Here is a 13,108-nt window from a genome sequence, read left to right as displayed (position 1 = left end):
ACTCTTTAGGACAAAGACACCAGAACATACAAAATGGCATGAATTTTTGTCAAGAATTACTAATAGTATTTAACACCTATGTTATACCTATTATTTACAAGTTAACCAACATACCTCATTTGTGAACTGATTTTTTTCCTTTGTACGAGTCATTTGTCAGCACTTTCACCGCGATCTCCCTTCCGTTCTACAGCCTCCCATGATACACTATCCCAAAACCTCTGGAACCCTATCATGTTTGCAAAGTTCTTAGTCACCGCCTCAAGGTCGCAAAATCTTAAGTGACATGCCGTCTCGGTGGCAATTTCGCATGATGGCAACGCGCATGACTTACATAGCTTCTGCGAGGGCAAGACCGCCTTTGTAAGGTCGTCTGGACTAAAGGAAGGTTATAAAGTGTATCAGTGGTAGATAGAACTTGGGAGAATATTGGTTCTACCCTTTAGCTCCTCGTTGGGTTCGACAATCATATTTATCGAAAAGGCTACAACTGATCCCCTACACTTGTGGGTTATCACTCTCCCATCCCTCCCTTTTCCTCATATTGTCTATCAATTTTTCTTGCTATATGTTTGCTCACTAGGTATTTGTGGAAATGCTTGTTCATCAATGTGGATGCTTAGATTAATTATAAAGGAAGAGAAATTCATTTGGATCAAGTTTAAAATGATAAAAAATAAAAAGAAGAAAGAAAAGTAAGAGTAAAGAATGTATACTAATTATTGTTATCAATTATTTTAATTTTTTTCCTAGTTATGTCTAATTATTGGCCTGTTCCTAGGTTAGCATAAGTTAGTAATTAGTTGTTATTAAGTTATTAGTGGTTAGGGTGAAAATTTTTGTATAGTCATTTTGTATGTTAGGGTTAATGGTTTAGGGTTAGGTTCTGTGTATCAGAACCGTCCGACACGGCAAGACGCAACTATGGTTGTATCGGTGCTTCAGAGGCCTCAATATTGGCATTTTAGGGTTTAGGGATTAGGGGTTTAGGGGTTTAGGGTTTAGATTAACGGTTTTTGCTCGGTTTTTCGTTAATTAACCGGGCAATTCTCTTCGACCTTTTTTAATGAATCAGGCCCTAAGGGACCGCATTTCAAAAAAAACAATGTTAAACATTTTGAATGATCGTACAAGTCACATGAAGATATATTGTTTTGCGGGGTAAATGAAGAGGATATTTATGTGGATGGTCAAGTCAAATGTCCAAACATAACCCTTTTATTTTCTTAAAGAAAACTGCTAGCATTAGTTTCTGGAGTGTGTTGTACCTAAACACCGAAAGAAATAAAGAGGACAGAAAAACATTTTTTTGCAACGAAGGCGGAAACTTTACTGATTAAGAAACATCAAAAGAAATCCTTGAACTTAGGGTTTATACTGATTATGTGGGGACTTCTCTAATCTCCTTTATCATTTTACATATATATATAGTACTTCCACACAAAGTCCCCAATGGTTTACGAAAGATACCCTTCACAGAATATGAATAAAGCTTTTCCGGGAAAAAAGAATATGAATAAAGCTAAAGAGGAATATTAACATATTATTTGGAATTTAAAAAAATCTTGAAAATAACCTGAAAACATGAATTGGGCCGCACTAATTGGTGGTCCATATATGGTTTTAGTGCTATTATCCATTTAGTTGCTTCTTCTTTTCAGTTTGCTCAGAAAAAAATTGCTTCTTCTTTCCTGTAAATATTTCCTCTTGTCATAAATATATGTATCAGAAGAATTATGTATACTCTGGACATGTGCAACATCACTGGTGAACTATCATAAAATGTTTGTACTATTCAAAAAAAATCCATAACATTTAAAATGTTCAGGTGTTCAAATAATGTTCATCAAAATTTTAAATAACATTTATATAATTTAATTTTTTGCATAATTTTAAAACTTTATTTCATAAAATTCAAAAGAAAATGTTTGTGACATTTGAAAAATTGTTCTCACGATTTCAAAAATATGTTAAGGAAATTTTATAAAAAATGTGTGTACACTGGAAACAATGTTTACAAAAAGTATTTTGTACCATTAGAAAAAATTCAAGGTGTATTCAAAGTTTTTAGCATGTATTTGGAAAATATGTTCAACGTGTATCTAAAAAATTATTTACATGTATTTGAAAAACAATTGAAACATGTATTTGGAAAAAATAATTATACATTGTAAAAAAAATCGTACCATTAAACAATACCCTATGCGTATTTGAGAAAAAAATCATAGATGTATTTGACAAATGTTTAACTTGTATTGTATGTTAAAAAGCAGATCCGTTCATGCAGGTAAAGTTAAAATGGCTGTGAAACTTGGGAAATTCGTTTCACTACATGAAAAATGCTTGCGCCATTTCTCTCGCCAAAAGAAAAAAAAATGTTTGCTCGGTTTAACAGACAAGCGAACTAACCGGCTGATTCCAAGTTCCAACACAACACATAGAAGCCAAATTGTCAGTGGCATCGTTATTACATCAACATCACAAACTAAAGCCACAAACACTTAAACAACATGCAGAGGAACAGCCAATGCAGAGGATGCAGGTAGCTACTTTATTTTCAGTCATCCCTAAGAGCAACGTAAAGGATGCGGAAACAAACGTAGGGACGAACAGATCTAACTGCCGGCATGGATGCTGATCTAGCAGTCTAGCTAGCCAGAGCCAGCAGCAAGCATCATCCATGGGAGGGCGTCGCGCGGACTGGGCTTGCTTAGCAGGTGCGCTTGCAGAAGCACTTGCGCTCGAGGCGGTGGGAGTTGCACTCGCCGTCGGGGAAGTTCTCGGTGCGGCACACGCCGGCGCAGTTGCTGTTGCTGAGGCAGGTGCCCTTGAACTTGTGGCTCTGCGACAGGCACGTCCGGGCCTCCGCCGTCTTCATCGTCCCCATCTCTGCAATACAACCACAGTCCAATAAGTAAGTGCCGGCCGGTGAGTACAGATGCTCACTACTATCCATGGACGGACCGACGTACCCGTGGCGACGAGGAGGAGCAGCAGGAGGAGGACGGTGGGCACAGCAGCCATGCGACGAGGGGACGCCATCTCTCTGCTTGCTTTACTTAACCGGAGATGCTAGAGAATAGAACAGAGCTCGCTGCTGCTGCTGCGTCTATATGTCTAGCAATGCGAAGGTGGTGTAGATACGAGACGAGCCAGGGGTTTATATAGCCACAGAGAGGTAGATATTAGTGGTGGTGGGTGGGGGATATCAATTCTATGTACGTTGCCATAATGCCATGGCAGCAGGGGTCTCCAATAATTCACTCGATGTCGACATGTGCTGCTCAGGCCGGCCAGGGGCCTACGGCCGGGCTACGGCTGAGGGTGAGTGGAGCTCGTCGGCAGAGCAGTGAATGGCGATGCTTTTGCCTGCGCTGGATTCATTGCTTTCTGCCAACTTTGCTTATTTTTTACACGCCTAGTCACTTCTTGCTATGAGCGGCCAGAGCCAGCAGACCCATTGGGACCCTGCTGAGATTGTCGATCGGCAGCACGACAAGCAGATACACCTGGATAAGATTGCCACCCCGTCAGCTGTGGGCATGTGGCCATTGGCGGATCGCACTCGCTCCGAATCACTAGTGCATGGTCTGCTCCAACGGTTGTGCATATGCAATAGATATGATGTGCTCCAAACCATCTACGTACGTGATATTCGCTAATATTAAGCAGAAAACAATACTAATCCATCCTCTGCAGGTACTAGGTCCGTAATAGCAGCAAATCCTTCCATAGGATAGGGAAAGAATTAATTGACCAAGGAGAGATGCATATCAAGCATGTTGCTGAAGAAATTTATGCTACAAGTCATGGCTTGATCCGAAGAAGAATTGGTGTAGGTTGAAGTTATAAGTTTTGCCAGCATGTGTAGCTGGTCTGGTTTTATCCTGTGGTTTGCTCTGATGTTTTGAGCATGTCGTTTATTTGGAGGCATCAAATGGATGGAGCGACACCAGCATGCGAGGCGAGTTTGGTCAGCCCAACTGGGGTGTTGTTTGATTCCTGGTTTCCCTGCAGCATTTGTTTTTCTGAACTACTTTTTTTCCTGGTTTTCTCCTGTTTCTGTTTTGGCTTGTCCGTTTTGCCCTTTTCTTTTCTTCTTTCATTGGTTTCTTTATTTTTTTCATTTATTTTGTTTTTTTCTTTTCTTTTTTTCATTGTTCATTTTCCCTCATTTTTTTATTTGGTTCAATGTTTCTAGATTTCAAGGAATCTTCATAAATTTGAAATATTGTTCACAAATTTCAAAAATATTTTGAATCCAAAAAATTGTTAGTGTTTTTAATATAAATCGACATTTTAAAAAATATTTTCAAAATTCAAAAATATGCTGTTAAAAAAATGTTCATGAATTTCACATTTAGATAACAAAATATAGAAAAATCATCATGAATTTCAAAAAATATATACTGCTACAAAGAATGATGACTAATTTCAAAAATAAATTAAAGTTTTAGAAAAATCAATAATTCAAAAATTGTTCAAATTTTGAAAATTATTTCTGATTGGTAATAATTTTCATTGATTCAAAAATTATTTTCTTGTTCTAAATTTTCCCAAATTTAGAAAAATCTGAATTTTTAAAAACTAATCCTAATTTGAAAATGGAAAAAACTGAATGGAAAAAAGAAGAACAAAACTAAAAAAAAGAAAGAAAAACGCATAAAATAGAAAAACTGTTCTATGAATGTTGTAGAACCTTCCCAAAACTGCTGGGTGAAATACGCGTGAAAATCGCTAATATGGGTGGCGCATATATTACCGAGTGATCGAGGGTGCTTATTTTGTTACCATTCCCCAACATACGCAGCAAATAAGAGTCACGTGAAGTTGAGACAAGAGGCATCGCTTGTAGCATCCGCAAATTGGCCAGACCCAGCCAACGATCGGAGGCGCGCTGCATAGGCGCACATGTTTTTCTAATTGATGTGAACCAGAGTTACTGCACTTTATGTATGTCCTCCAAAAAAAAGCATGGTTTTCTAGTATTTAGTTTTCTGCTAATCCACTGCACGTTTATGTGATTTTTTTGCAATATATTTCAATAAGAATAATTTGTATGGAACATGAATATTTGGCGTAATCATTTGAGAACTAAAACTAAAAATACACGTGATTTATTGTGTTTGATTATTATATAATATAAATACCAAATTAGATGGGAATCTCATACATGTTTGCATGTTGAGGTGGTTTTTGCTTATGCATGTTTCATGTTGTGTCGGACTTTTTAATGCATGTTAATGCTCAAGTGTCATGCTTGCATGTTGAGAAAAATATGTTATTGGGTTAGCTGTTTATAGTAAAAGAATATCTAATTAATTTCTGAAAATATATATTTGGTTGTTTTACTAGTTTTCTAAAATATTCATTGTCTACTAGCCAAATTCCGGGAGTACCAAAATAATCACATCATGGATATAAAAAATGTTCATCATGAGTTGAATTATTTTTTTGTAATGTAAAAAAGTTAAATACGATTTTTATAATTTACTATTATGTTGAAAAAATCATCTCATATTTAACAAATGTTAATCATTGTTCACCTTTATTAACAAAATGGCCCAATGTGTATCTTAAAAAAAGTCAACATAATTAACCAACAAATGCTGTTTTGTATTTGCACTGTGTGTTTTGAAAAAAAGTTTTGTCGCGTATAAAAATGTTGAATATCTATTCTAAAAATGTTCAATTATGGAGCTAGAAAAGGTTCAACATGTATAAAAAAATGTTCAAGGTTTATTAAAAAGGTGAAAAAATGAATACAAATTATTTATGAAAAATTGATAGTAAAAATAATATTAGAAAACAACAAAAAGTACATAAAAATATTTTTGGCATTAAAAAAATGTTGAACATGTGTTCAGCAATGTTCACAATATATTTAAAAAAATATTCAACATGTATTTGTATAATGTTCAACATGTATTTGTATAATGTTGAACATGTATCTGAAAAATGTACGACATGTAAACGAAAATTGCTGAACACGTATTACAAAATATTCGGCACATATCTTAGGAAGAGAACATGAAATAATACAAAAAAAAATGAGAAAACCAAAGAAATCCTACAATGAGCATGTGCCAAACGAAAAATTAAAACTTCATAGTTTGAGGGTAGATACAGTCCTGTTATTGATGTAACATGGGAGGTTGAGATTGAACAACTTTTTACATGCTTAAATTATCCCGAGGGTAGACGTAATACAACTGTTGTTTATGAATTCATTGGTGTTGCGTTCATTCGGTAGTGTGGGCATTGTAGCTTGCATCATAACAATATACCTAGTACTTGGGCCGCTTTTAATTATCAACATGAACTCCTTAAAATTGCAGTGTTTAAGACAAGTAGCAAGGCATGTAAGAGCAAAGCTATGCGCGTAGGCAAGTCAAGAAAAACACAAGTAGCAATATTGCATGGCCGGTCTATCTCTTCTATTCGTTCGATGTTTGAGTTTCTTGGTGATGTGATGGGAAATCCCTACGCTAGCTTTATATATAGGCGACTTAGCAGCGAGCCTGCATTTGGCGATGATTAATCATGCACCCGGCACACGATTAACCAACAACAACAACTTCTGCTTCTTTCTTTACTGCCGCATTAGCCGCCGACCACCACATTGCTCACTGCTAGGGAAAAGCCTAGTAATAGCGCGGGTTAAACAGCTAGTAGTAGCACGGGTATACACGCTACTACTACGGTGCTACAGCTAACTTGTAGTAGTAGCGCGGGCGCACCAGCGCTACTACTACGTCTGTTAGTTGTAGCGTAGTTGCCACTCGCACTACTATTATTAATTTCAAAAACAAAAAATTTCTCGATCCCCTGCATGCTGTCAATGGCAGCAATGGTTTGATCCAGCGACGACAGTGGTCGCCGGAGGTGCGCAAGGGAAGCGGCAGACCAGATCCAGCGATGGCTGCTGTAGAGGGCCCAGATCCATGGCCGATCAAGGCGGCGGCGTTGGGCTCCTCTTCGCAGCAAATGTAGCGAGCTCCCGGTCATCCATGACGACGACCTGCACGGGAAGGACATGGGAGGGTGAGTCAAACCAGAGGGAGAGAGACAAAAAGAAAAACAAGGGAGAGAGGAAGGAAATGGAGGTAGCAGCGGGGTTGGTCGCCGATGGTGAGGTGCTCCGGTGTGGTGGCATGGAGATGCGAGGAAGACCGGCGAGCTCCGGGACGCCGGTGGCCTCTTTTCGCGCCATGGAGAAGGAGATGTGCATGGGTAGTGAGTACTGAGTAGGATATTACACCACTGTACACACCGTCGGTCAAATTGTTAGCCTCGCCAGCCCCTTAAAGATCCTGTAAAATACACAAAATAATATAGATTTGTTTAATATATTTTTCAATAAAAATAAAAATAATATAATTTGTATTTATTTAAGTAAGTTTTACTTAATCATAAATATTAACATTAAATAGTTTAATTAGCAACATATGTCGGCAACACCGGCCGATTTTCCCGCCGTTTTTCGCTTTTCCCTCCCTATTCCTCCCCCCCAATCCCCATCTCCCCCGCAGCTCCCGTCATTCTCCCCAGATCCGCCCACCATGCCGTCGAAGAAGTACGCGGCCCCTCGCCTAGCCACTGATCCCGCCTAGCCAAAGCCGAGGAAGCTGAGGGCACCGATGCCAAGGCCCCGGGGCTTGACGAACGCCCAGTGGAAGGCCGACGTTGATCGCCGAGCGATGATCACCAACGATCGGCGAAATAGGCTCAACATCAAGAAGGCCAGGGACGCGGCAGCGGAGCAGGAGAAGGCGTCTCGCGCGGCCATGACGAACGAGGGCTAGCTCCTTCCGCATCAATAGGCAGACTAGTACCCACAAGATGCGTGGGGTAGCCAGTAGAGCGTCACATCGCCGACCAACTTCTCGCCGCCAGTGTGGGGGTACTTGGCGGCTTCAACCCCAACATCACCTTCCTGCACTGCTCTGTGCCGCGCGCCCCCTCCGTCTTCATCAGCCCCGACTCGCGCGCGCCCTCCGCATTCACCGCTGGCCTCAACACCCAATACAGCTACTCGTCAATGTACCCATGCTCGCCTGCGCCGATTCTGCGCCGTGGACCCTTACCCTTCGCACCAAGCTCGGACACAGTTCAGCAGCATCGACGTCGAGATGAACGAGATCATCACGAACGGCAGCTCAACCAATCAAATATGACCAATAAATGACAGTTGCAATAGCTCGGAGAAAGAGGTAGCTATTACTCCCTCAGTCCCATAATATAAGAGTGTTCTTAACCCTACAATTTTTCTCCCCGCAAAAATAATGTAGTGTTAAAAACACACTTACATTACGGAATGGAGGGAGTACATCTTTTGTCCCATTTCTTGATCATAAGATTCTGCAACCACAACCATACATCATGTTCCAATAACATTCATCTCCAATACACATACAACTGTATAGTACTTTTTTGACCAAATGTCTCCATAAGCCCCATGACCTCCTTCACAGCAGGCCGGTCCATTATGCCAGCCATCCATGCTTTCACATGCGGATATGCATCAAGCACCGATCCGTAGGGAGTTTCCTGCAAGAGGTGAATCATTGGAAAATGGCTGATGTCCGCTAGCTAAGCTGATGAAATCTCCTGCTAAGTAGTTAAACTTGGACAAGCATGATTTTCTCCAAGAACTTTAAGATCACTAGTTCCTCCCATGTAAACCGGGACATAGAGACCTTGGAAGATGATTGGCAGCATGACACTGTCACTGGGACTCAAGATCAAGCCATGTGTCAACCATGGCAGACTCGGAAATGTTGCTTTTCCTTAGTAAGTTTGATGATCCTTTCCGAAGTATATACTTTGAGATTGCTCGTGACTCTGTCAAAACTCAGCTAGTCATTGTGGCTGACATGTTGTCTATTCTGATTGACCGTGCCACGCAGGACGGCCAAATTGCCGGAGTAGTGCCCCACCTTGTGGATGGTGGCCTCTCTATTTTGCAATATGCCGATGATACAATTCTTTTTATGGAACACGACCTGAATAAGGCTCGAAACATGAAATTATTGCTTTCAGCATTTGAGCGGATGTCAAGCCTTAAAATTAACTTCCATAAAAGTGAATTGTTCTGCTTTGGAGAAGCCAATAAGGCAGCGGCTGAGTATGCCGACCTGTTTGGTTCTGCGCAAGGCCAATTCCCGATTAAATATTTGGAAATTCCGATTCATTATAGGCACCTCACTAGTGCGGAGTGGAAACATGTAGAGGAGCGCTTAGAAAAACGATTGAGTAGTTGGAAAGGCAAGTTGCTCTCTGTTTGAGGACGACTGGTCTTAGTCAACTTGGTCCTCACAAATATGGTTCTCTATATGCTCTTTTTTTTTCTCAACTCCCAAAAGGGGTCTTACAGAGGCTGGATTATTTCACATCCAGATTCTTTTAGCAAGGGGATAGTGAAAAGAAAAAATACAGACTAGCCAAATGGAGTGTAGTTTGTAGGCCGAAAGACCAAGGTGGACTTGGCATTCTTGATCTTCAGGTCAAGAATGATGCCTTACTTAGTAAATGATTGTTCAAACTACTTACTGAGGATGACGTTTGGCAAACCCTCCTGCACAATATGTATCTAGGCCAAAAAGTTGTGTCATAGGCCTATTGGAAACCTGGTGACTCACACTTTTGGGCTGGTCTAATGGCGGCGAAGAAACATCTTCTCCGTTTTGGGTCCTTCATGATAAAAGGTGGGTCAGAGATTCGTTTCTGAAAGGACAACTGGCTAGGCAACGCCAGCCTCCGAGAACAATATCCACCTCTGTACCTCATTGTTCGCGATAAGAATGATACTCTAGCGCAGGTGCTCAGTTCAATCCCGCCGAATATTTCTTTCAGGGGGGATTTTATTAGCCCCGTCTTATGTCATGGCAAAATCTGTTATCTCAATTGGAGTTGATTAACCTGACACAAGGACGGGACGTGTTCCGCTGGAACCTCACGACATCTAGGTCCTTCACAGTTGACTCTATGTACCGTGCACTCACGCATTCAGAGGTCCCAGTGGATAATAACAAGAAAATTTGGATGTCGAAGTTTCCACTAAAAGATAAAATCTTTATGTGGTATCTTTGAAGGGGAGTTGTGCTAACCAAAGACAATCTCGCCCGTCGCAATTGGCATGGAAGTAAGAAGTATAGTTTTTGTACTCATGACGAGACAATCGAACACCTCTTTTTCCAATGCAAGTTTGGGCGTTCTACATGGTCAGTCATCCAAATAGCGTCCAATTTGTATCCGCCCATAAATGTTGCCAATATTTTTGGTCATTGGTTGGCCGAAATTTCAAATAGGTTCAAACTGCTAATTCGGATGGGAGCATATGCCTTATTATGGGCACTCTGACTATGTAGAAATGATTTGGTTTTCGAGGGAAAAAACACCTCTCCTTTGCAGGTTTTTTTCCGTTGTACGCGCTCGCTTCGTACGTGGTCTATGCTACACCGAACGGGGTATCAACCACTATTCCAGGCGGTGTGTACGCGGTTGGCGCGGATGGCCAGGGAGGTCTTCACCCAGCATGGGTGGCAGCATAATCTTCGAATTCATGCACCAACTCCTTTGACATAGGCATACCATCGGTCCTATATGATCCTACTATTGCTGATATGTTCCTTTTTTTATAATCTTCTTTCAATTTGTTTTTGTTTGGCTGTGTGCATCTCAGCTATGCAGAGGCCGGGCGATGCTCATCATGTTTTGTATCCGCTTGATGCTACATTTTGAGTCAATAAAAATGTCCTTTATCGAAAAAAGTTATATGTGCAAACAAACAAGAAAGATATTAAAATTATATATAGGAGTTCATGTTTTTAATTATGATTTTTGCATCAATTTCCAAGTAAATTATTTGCCACGTACTCAATCCTTTGTAATGCAAGTTTTTGTTGTTGTCATTGCACATAGCTTGTTTCAAATTTTAATACATTTGGAATAATTCAGTGGTACACGATGAGGCTGTACCCTTTTTACTGATGATTTTCTAGTTATTTATTATCTTCCTAGCAATATAACTAGGAAAACGTCCTAAGTAAATAGCCTAGTGACTCGGAGGATGTCCTTAACTAGTTGAAAATGAGACATGAGTTTGAATTTTTACAGCCTACAATGCATAATCTAGATTAATTATCTCGATCTACACACCTACCACGACGCTAGACATTATAAGCTACTCACCAAACAGCATCAGGTCTCCATCCTGAAAAGCTGGCACCTGACCGATGGGCTGTTAACCGACAGAAGGAAAAAAAAAATGAACATCGCTATCAGTCTCTTGATTCGCGCAACTTTTTTTATGTACAAGAAGATAATACAGAGTATATACTATGTAATCAAAGAGAGACGGGACAGCCCATAGATATTACGAGCCAGAAAAATACAGAGAATGTAATCTACTAGAAACGGGGCGGCATACGTACATTGCGCGCAAGATGCGGCAGCGTCTTGTGCTCGCCGCTGTGCAAGTCGATGGCCACGACCTCGTACTCGGCGCCCACCTCCTCCAGGCACGCCAGAGGCCGTACACCTTCAACGGCACCATTTGGTTCCTTACTATCAGGTCTGGAGTCCAAGACGAAGGCGAATGATATCCCTGGATTTTGCGGTGCACATATTATTGGACAAAAAAGGTGTGGTAGTTTTTATAGGGTTTCATTACTTCATATAACTAGCTATTGGTCAACTCATTGAGGTTCTAAAAACAGTTTGAAGCTACTCTACCTAGCAACTAAGTAATACACATCACCAGTGACTTGTCATGCCTAATTACTTGATAACTAAGCACATTAATTATTGCGATCGAGGATACCTGATGTGAGCTAATTTGGGACAGAGACAGCAGTTGACAACTTAAACAACACAACTAATTGCCTGTTTGCCACCTAGCTGATTATTGACTTTTCATGTAGACAATGAAGCTGACGTATAATATACAGATAGTTTATAACATGTTGATAAAGACAACTTGTATGCCAAGACAGATACATTGCCCATCTGGAAAGGCCACGGACTTGGCACCGAAACATACTGTGTTCTTGAAGAAATGAAAGTGAGCCCGCAAGCTACTGAACCGTTAGCTTACACTTCGCACCTGATCTTTTTCTTTTAAGAAAATACTTTGATCATACCAAAAACCATATTAGTATTGATATGCCAAAGAGACCACGAAATATGGAGGATCTCACTATTAGAGTATCTACTATAGCATATCTGGACACCAACGACACCGAAATGTGCCAGATATTTCGTGCCAGACAACACCAACGACACCGAAATGTGCCAGACACTATTAGAGTATCTACTATTCCATCGCCATGGACACCAACGACACTCACACCCATACTAGCTGCTTACTTGTATGTAAAGACAGATACAATATCCATCAAAAAAGATCGGAGACTTGACACCGAAATGTACACGAAGCTAGTGAACCATTAGTTGATATTTATTTATTTATTGCTATTAAAATGTTCCCTAGTGTCATTCAACAAAAATATGTTAATCTTACTGAAGTGTTCAAATTTGCAAACGAGGGCCCAACAAGACTAGAAAGTACAAACTTGCCCATGGACACGTACGTGCTAGCTGGATCAAGGAACACTATATTCAAACTCATAAGGGCTTGAGACAAGGCGATTCGATGTCTCCTCTCTTATTCAATATAGTTGCCGATATGTTGACCATTCTTATTGGCCGGGCCAAGGAGAATGGCCAGGTTGGTGGACTTGTTCCTCATCTGGTTGATGGGGGAGTATCCATCTTACAATATGACGACGACACTATTCTTTTCATGGAGCATGATATCGCAAAGGCCTGGAATATGAAACTAATGTTGTGTTTGTTTGAACAATTGTCTGGATTAAAAATAAATTTTCATAAGAGCGAATTGTTCTGCTTTGGGTGGGCCGAAGAGGAACAAGATGCATATAGACAATTGTTCGGATGTGAATTGGGATCTCTGCCTTTCAGTTATCTAGGCATACCGATTCATCATCGAAAACTTACTAATAAAGAATTAAAATGCATCAAAGATCGATTTGGAAAAAAACTAAGTTGCTAGAAGGGCAAGCTAATGTCTTATGGAGGTCGGTTG

The 13,108-nt window shown here is 40.3% G+C and overlaps 1 protein-coding gene across 1 annotated transcript; it reads right to left on the bottom strand.

Annotated features, from left to right (window-relative positions):
* Positions 1-2,394: 2,394 nt before the first annotated feature.
* On the bottom strand, positions 2,395-3,145 carry LOC119315676 (defensin Tk-AMP-D2-like). Its single transcript, XM_037590208.1, has 2 exons — positions 2,973-3,145; positions 2,395-2,889 (listed from the first exon to the last, which is right to left on the bottom strand). The coding sequence occupies exons 1-2, from the start codon at positions 3,040-3,042 to the stop codon at positions 2,711-2,713; spliced, it is 249 nt and encodes an 82-aa protein (XP_037446105.1). The 5' UTR covers positions 3,043-3,145; the 3' UTR covers positions 2,395-2,710.
* Positions 3,146-13,108: the final 9,963 nt, after the last annotated feature.

This window comes from Triticum dicoccoides, chromosome 1B, assembly GCF_002162155.2.
Source record: "Triticum dicoccoides isolate Atlit2015 ecotype Zavitan chromosome 1B, WEW_v2.0, whole genome shotgun sequence".
NCBI lineage: Eukaryota > Viridiplantae > Streptophyta > Magnoliopsida > Poales > Poaceae > Triticum > Triticum dicoccoides.
The sequence above is the reverse complement of the archived record's forward strand: the minus strand, read 5'-3'. Positions and strand labels throughout refer to the sequence as shown.

Bases quoted from the DNA above. Each gene is read 5' to 3' on its own strand.
- LOC119315676 (XM_037590208.1), bottom strand. From the start codon at position 3,042: ATGGCGTCCCCTCGTCGCATGGCTGCTGTGCCCACCGTCCTCCTCCTG. The intron at 2,890-2,972 runs GTACGTCGGTCC...GTTGTATTGCAG, and splicing joins GCTCCTCCTCGTCGCCACGG to AGATGGGGACGATGAAGACG.